Consider the following 6,697-nt stretch of genomic DNA (forward strand, 5'->3'; position numbering starts at 1 on the left):
ATAGAGGACAGAAGAAAGGTGAAACAAACTGTCAGAGCTGCCACCGCAGGCAACAAATAAAAAACTTCTTCCAAACACTGTCAAAGAGAAGTGTCAAATTCAGAGACTGCAGGGAAAGGTATAACCTAGAGCGAACGCCACCAGAGAGCTGCACCGTTCAACCAAACACCTGTCACATTTCTAAATCTTCTCCAAGTAAATGACAAGGCATTTTGGACTGGTACCCAAGGAGTTATAATTCACTGGATAGACAGTTGCCTTTTCCCATAAAAATACAAAATTAATTTGTTATTGGGTAAATAGTTTATACGATGGGCACTCTGAAAACAAAATACTATGAACAAATTCCGGGGGCAGACCTAAAATCAGAGCCAGACAGCACAGCCACAGAGTGCCTACAGTCTGTCTGATGCATATTACCCACAAAATTGCCCAGCGCTGGCTGAAATAACCTACTGCAGTGGGATTGGCTGGCTCAACACATCTTCCAGAAATAAGGCTGCATAGGGTTTTTTATCAGTGTGCCTGGAAACAAAGCTATTTACAAGGTACCAGACTGATCACATCTCATTTCTTTTCCCTTCTTCTACCTTGTAAGCTCCAGCTCTGGTTTCAGCTTTGTATATCACTAACACCTCATCTATGTTGCAGAGCAATACCTACTGGTGGCATCAAATCTCCAAATCTCAGCAAGATAAATATTTAATTAGAGGCACTCACTAGCAAGAACCACAGGGGTCTTTATTAATTTCCAGACGCACTACAAATAATTTTCTGCTGTTTTAAAAACAGTTACTAAATGGCATGTAAAAACAAAACAGATTGCATTTGGTATCTTACATGCTAGTCAGGCAGTCTCTTCCTGTTTAAGTGGGTAAATTAATAGCAAAAGTGCACCAGACAGTCAAAAGTCTGACTAAGGCCTACAGTAAGTGAAATAAAAACAGCACCACTGGTACTCGAGCATATAATTGAGTCTATAAAATGTAGTAGACTCTCAGAGGCCATCAGAGTAGTAACAAAGATCTCTCTTACTAACAGCTCTGTCTCTCAGGGACACTCTTTTAGAGAATCATCTGAAACTCACACCATCACTGACATCACACAGAAGGTGTGGACACATGTGGTGAACTCTGATGTATGAGTGGGTTGAATCTAGAACACATTGAGAGAGCAGATAAGTGAAAAACCTACTGCTCTTAAATCATTGGCTTCATAAATCAAATAACACACTCGGGACAAAAGGGTATAATTGATCCAATGTGAGGGGAGAAACTTTGGGAAAAGCTGTAATAGCGTAATAGAGCTGTGCTGGCAGAATATGATTTATTCCACTTTGACAAAAAAAAAACATGAATTTATTAGTATTTATTAAATTATTAGTATTGTATATTATGTAGATTTTTTTTTATTCCACAAACATAACATTCAGTTATAACTTCATAAAATATAACAAAACTAAACCAAAAATAATGTATTATAGATTTCTATCGAATCACATTTGAATCTGAGGCCGTTTTTTTTTACCACAAATCTACAAATACAAGTGCTGATAATAGAAAATAAACCAGTGAGAAACAGAAATGCATGATGCAAATGAACAAGGTCATCAATCCAAAAAAAATAATAATAATTACTGCACGCTAACTGCACGCTTTTCATGGGTGCTTACAGTAAAACACAATAACCCTGTCCAAAAACTGACATATGCGCACACACAGGCAGTCCCTCAATAAAACCATAAACAGCTTTTTTTCCTGTGGAATGTGAGGAGTTCCTGTAGTGTGACAGAGTCAGGAGGTGTTTGTGGCCCGTGTACAACATCAAAACAGCAGGAAGCTACAGCAGCATTGTCATGGGAAGAGCTGCGGACTGAAACAACGCTGCTTCTTTCTCCCCCTCATTTTTCACCTCACAAACTGGCTTCCATCCCAAATAGTTTGAAGTATGTTTGCACCCTGGGACTTTCTAGTGTTTTATCTAGGCTTCATATTATTTACCTGCACTGTCTTTTGAATGGATGGGCACAGAGGGCCTTTATTTTATGCTGGAGAGATGAGAAAGATCCTGTCTGAAGCTCAGCAACATCTTAGTCTAAAGAAAATTCCCAAATGCTCAGAGCTCCACAGAGAGGGAGCCTCAGACCCAATAACCTGATTAAGTTGCATAATACATAGCATACAGTGGTATATAATGAGCTCCACTTACATTACATGATGATACAGCAGTTCTCAAACTGCTACCAAAAAAACAACAACATGAGTGATGGAATCAGATACAGAAGTACTTTGTTAGGTACCATGTACCCAATGATTACCATATTCAGAAACCATGATATTTAAATGGTAATTTTTTGTTAGTGATGAATGTATTTAAAAAAAAAACAATGACTGACTGACTGTACAATATCCTGCTTATTGCACAACTGCCTACCAAATATATAAATAAAAGGACATGAATTATTAATTTGTTTAGATTATTGTACAATGTGACAGAGACATGAAAGTAGGGATAATGGTCAATTAAAATAGTTTAGAAGCCACTAAATATCTTCAAGCAAAATGCCACAACTGACCTATCATTATTATTAATATTTATATCCAACATAATATAAATAAAAAGTATTCTCCAATATGAAATCTATTATAACAATATATTTAATTTCATTTCATTTCATTTCATCAGTACCACAGTTTTTTTTATATACACTGAACAAAATTATAAACGCAACACTTTTGTTTTTGCCCCCATTTTTCATGAGCTGAACTCAAAGATCTAAGACTTTTTCTATGTACACAAAAGGCCTATTTCTCTGCATTTATAATTTTGTTCAGTGTATGTATAGGTTTTTTTTTTTGTTGTTGTTGTTCATTAATATACATTACATAATATTTCACAGAAACACTTCATTTAAAGAGGAAAAATTGACATTTTTCAAAAGTGAAATTAACTGTAATGTACATGAACTGAGGATCTGTTAAACATTATATAATGTACTAACGTTTATTAATTATGTTAATAAAAGTCACCAATAAGTGTTGTATACAGTTTGGCCATTAGAGAAATTAATAATTCATACAAAAAGACCGTCAGCCTTTGTGGCAGACAATGCATCAAGCCCTAGTGTTTGTTGAGATGTGCACTGAGCTCAGATTAGCCATTCAGATCAATAGTGCTGCACTACCAGGGGATCAGAACACTTCTATCACTGCACACGTTTCCACTGTCATCACCAACAATGGGATCGCAGAACACATTTTAGCCCTTCACTGAGAAGGGGTGAGAGTATGCAGCGCTATTAAGGGCACTCAGATCAACTGAAATATCAGCATACTACATATTTAGGTAGGGTGTGTCTGTGCCAGTCGACCATAGTAAATACATATTCTCCAGAATTCGGGACCTACAACTTGCTAATACACACCCATGGCAACCTGCAGCAACATATTGGTTGTGATGAATGATTTTCATATGTCTCTGCTGACATTATGACATATTTTAGGAGGCTTTTCCCAAAGTTCAGCACTTATCACAGCTGTTAGGGTGAGGTTAGTTTCCATAGCTAGATTACTAGAGGAAAAGGCAGGGTTGATGGGGAGAGAAGAGCGAATGAGGCCGGACTTGTGCTTAAAATAGCACTTATGAGCAGCAAGGAGTGGTAAGTATTCCAGTTATGTCCTGTAACTTCACTATCTCTCTCTTCTACAAACCACAGGCATTCAAGAGCCCACAGAACATTAAGAGTCTCGCTGGCCTATCGACACAGCTGCAAGTGATAAACTTCCTCTCTCACTTAACACGTTTTGACATGATCTTTATCTCTTAGGCACTCAAACAAGAGGTCTGTGAGCTAAGCTGGTAAACTAATAACTAGATCCCTCTGTGACACAAAGCTCAAGTGACTCTACCGATGATGGTTAATCTGAGCCTGAACCTGGCACAGGGCCTCCACGCACTGTGCCCCTAATGAGAAGCATCAATCAACCCTGGCAGCAACATTTACTTACCTGTCATCTGCATGAGAAATGGTCTTCATGGCCGTGTGCGATATTCCTATGAGAGCCCAACATTCTGAATCCATGAGCCCACCTCTATATGGAGAACATGGAGTGATAACAGGGAAATCGAGGTAGGCGGCTGAACTTCGTAATAGTTTTCACCTGGGTTTGTTTCAGCAGGCAGCAAAACATTCAAAATAAACAGCAAACCCTCAGCTCGATCTTTCCTCTGGCGTTAGCAAGTAACAGAATGAGTTCGGTCTCAGCGGGGCACGTAAATCTGAGCTCTCTTAACCCTCACAGCACTGATGAGGTAGAAATCCCAGCTCAGCTTACTGGCATATGGGAAGACACAGAAATTAATGGAAAGGAAGAGGAGAGGAACAGGTGCTGTGGTACACATTTTAATGGAATATTAAAGAAAATGAACAATTATTAATATTATAGTAATTTAACTTTGATTTACTGTATATTTATGGTTGATAACGACTAATAATCCATAACAGCAAGCCTCCAATTCCACTGAACAATTCAGGTTGCTTATTGATTCCATTAATATTCCCCTGGTTCTCGGTTTATTCTAAGCGTAGGTAGTTTCAAATTATCTGCCCCACACTGTACCCACCTGCTTTGCAGTCAAAATAAAGTACAGATTAGCAGATATCTTTATTTCAAATACTATTTAGTAGTGCAGCTTCAAGCAAAAAAAACACCCACATCACCTTCACAGGAAAATGCAATAACAGTAATGGCCATCATTACCATTACCTCTGGATATTTCCAGCTGATTTGCTGATTCCAGCACAGGCATATGATATCAGTGGCTCGTGAATCATTACTATACATCTCATTACTCGAGCATCTGTTAAAGAACAATTCAAAAATCTCGCAGCTATTCATTTAATCCAAGGCCCTTAAGAACTTCACAAGCATGGCTAACCATACAAATAACCTGCATTGACCTCTTAACCACATGCAGGAAGTGTGTATCCTAAAGTACATTTTGTGCAAATAAAAGGAAGAGAAGCACTCACTGGTCCTGTAAAATGAAGTCCGTGTTTTCTGAGGATATATGTCCCGTCACAGGATGCCTGAATGTCGTCGTCCTCAGGTTGTGGCTGGATCCAAGAAGAAAGGGAAGGAAATGGGGAAAAACAAGAGAAGAAAAACAAAATGAGCAATCCAATATTAATCATTCTTAATTTGGCACTTCCCTCCCCCGCTGTGGCTACTGTAGCCATAAGAGCAACATTCTACAGGAATACACCAAGTTTGAGGGATTCTGATGACTTTCCCGCAGGAGCGCAGAATGTGTGGCAGCGCTGAAGCTTGGCCAAGCCCACTCATATTATTTAACACAAAGTGTGGGGCTAAGCACAAACCGCTGCAGAAACTTTATTGATTTCAATTACACAGGGTCATTCACTGTTTTAACTAGAGCATTAAAACATCTCACTGTCATCAGGTGTAATAAGACAGAGACAGGGGCTTCTAAGGGTGAGAGGACTGTGAAATAACACACATAATATGCCTGCTGTCATCGATTCAGTTATTCATTCTGTCTTCACATTGTGTGTTTGGCTGAAAGGGAGTGAGTGGTGGTAATTTGATGAGTAAGAAAGATCACCACTTGAGTAAATGTGGTCCTATATGAGGAGAAAAGGCTCCACCACAAATCACTTATCTGCCAATCATCATTTCCATTATGTTTAAAAAAAACTACTGTATAAGTCACTTTGCCTCAACGACTCTCTGTGGACTCAAGGCTGATAGATACAGCTAAGAGAACAGGCAAAGTCATGCTTCAGGTTCGCTAGCAATGTGCCCAATGCACATTTCTTAATATTAAGCCTAAAATGTGTTTTAATGTCACTACTGATAAGGATTGTATGATTTTTTAATCATATCGGTCTTTAAATGCAAGATATTTAAAGTGTACCTGAAATTTACTTGCAATAGTTCACACTCAAATATACTTCAGTATATCTTTAGTTGGACCTCAGCTCTACTTCCGCACAATTAAAGTGCATTAAGCACAGAATTAGTTGTTCCAATTTAGCAGACTTGAAGTATACCAGTTTAGTATACCAAAAGTACAACTGCAGAGTATTTTTATTACGTACGTAATACAAATATGTAAACGTATTTGCAGTATACTTAGTATTAAATAAATGTATTTCAAATACATTTTAGTATATTTATTTTGCACTAGGGTAATGAAACAAGGCTGAAATAAAACTTAAACTTGCCTCAAACTTGCCTCAAACTTTCATATATTCTAGATTCATTACATGTAAAGTAAAATTTCAAAAGTTTTTTTGTTTTAATTTTGATGATTAGAGCTTACAGCTCATGAAAGTCAAAAATCCAGTATCTCAAAATATTAGAATATTTACATTTGAGTTTTCATTAAATGACAATCCCTACAGTATAAATTCCGGGTATCACTTGTTCTTTGAAACCACAATAACGGGGAAGACTGCTGACTTGGCAATGGTCCAGAAGACAATCATTGACACTCTCCACAAAGAGCGTAAGTCACAGAAGGTCATTACTGAAAGAGCTGGCTGTTCACAGAGTGCTTAAATGCAAAGTTGACTGGAAGGAAGAAATTGGGTAGGAAAAGGTGCACAAGCAACAGGGATGACCGCAAGCTTGAGAATACTGTCAAGCAAAGCCGATTCAAACACTTGGGAGAG

The 6,697-nt window shown here is 38.0% G+C and overlaps 1 protein-coding gene across 1 annotated transcript in view; it reads right to left on the reverse strand.

The window, feature by feature from the left end:
- The window catches only part of LOC107750550 (pleckstrin homology domain-containing family A member 7-like), a 107,530-nt gene that overhangs the window by 50,318 nt on the left and 50,515 nt on the right, over positions 1-6,697 (reverse strand). The window contains 1 exon segment of the mRNA XM_016565997.1: positions 5,033-5,116. Within this exon segment, the coding sequence (XP_016421483.1) occupies positions 5,033-5,116 (84 nt within the window).

The sequence above is a fragment of the Sinocyclocheilus rhinocerous genome, unplaced genomic scaffold (assembly GCF_001515625.1).
Source record: "Sinocyclocheilus rhinocerous isolate Xijiao unplaced genomic scaffold, SAMN03320098_v1.1 scaffold19, whole genome shotgun sequence".
NCBI classification, from domain to species: Eukaryota; Metazoa; Chordata; class Actinopteri; order Cypriniformes; family Cyprinidae; genus Sinocyclocheilus; species Sinocyclocheilus rhinocerous.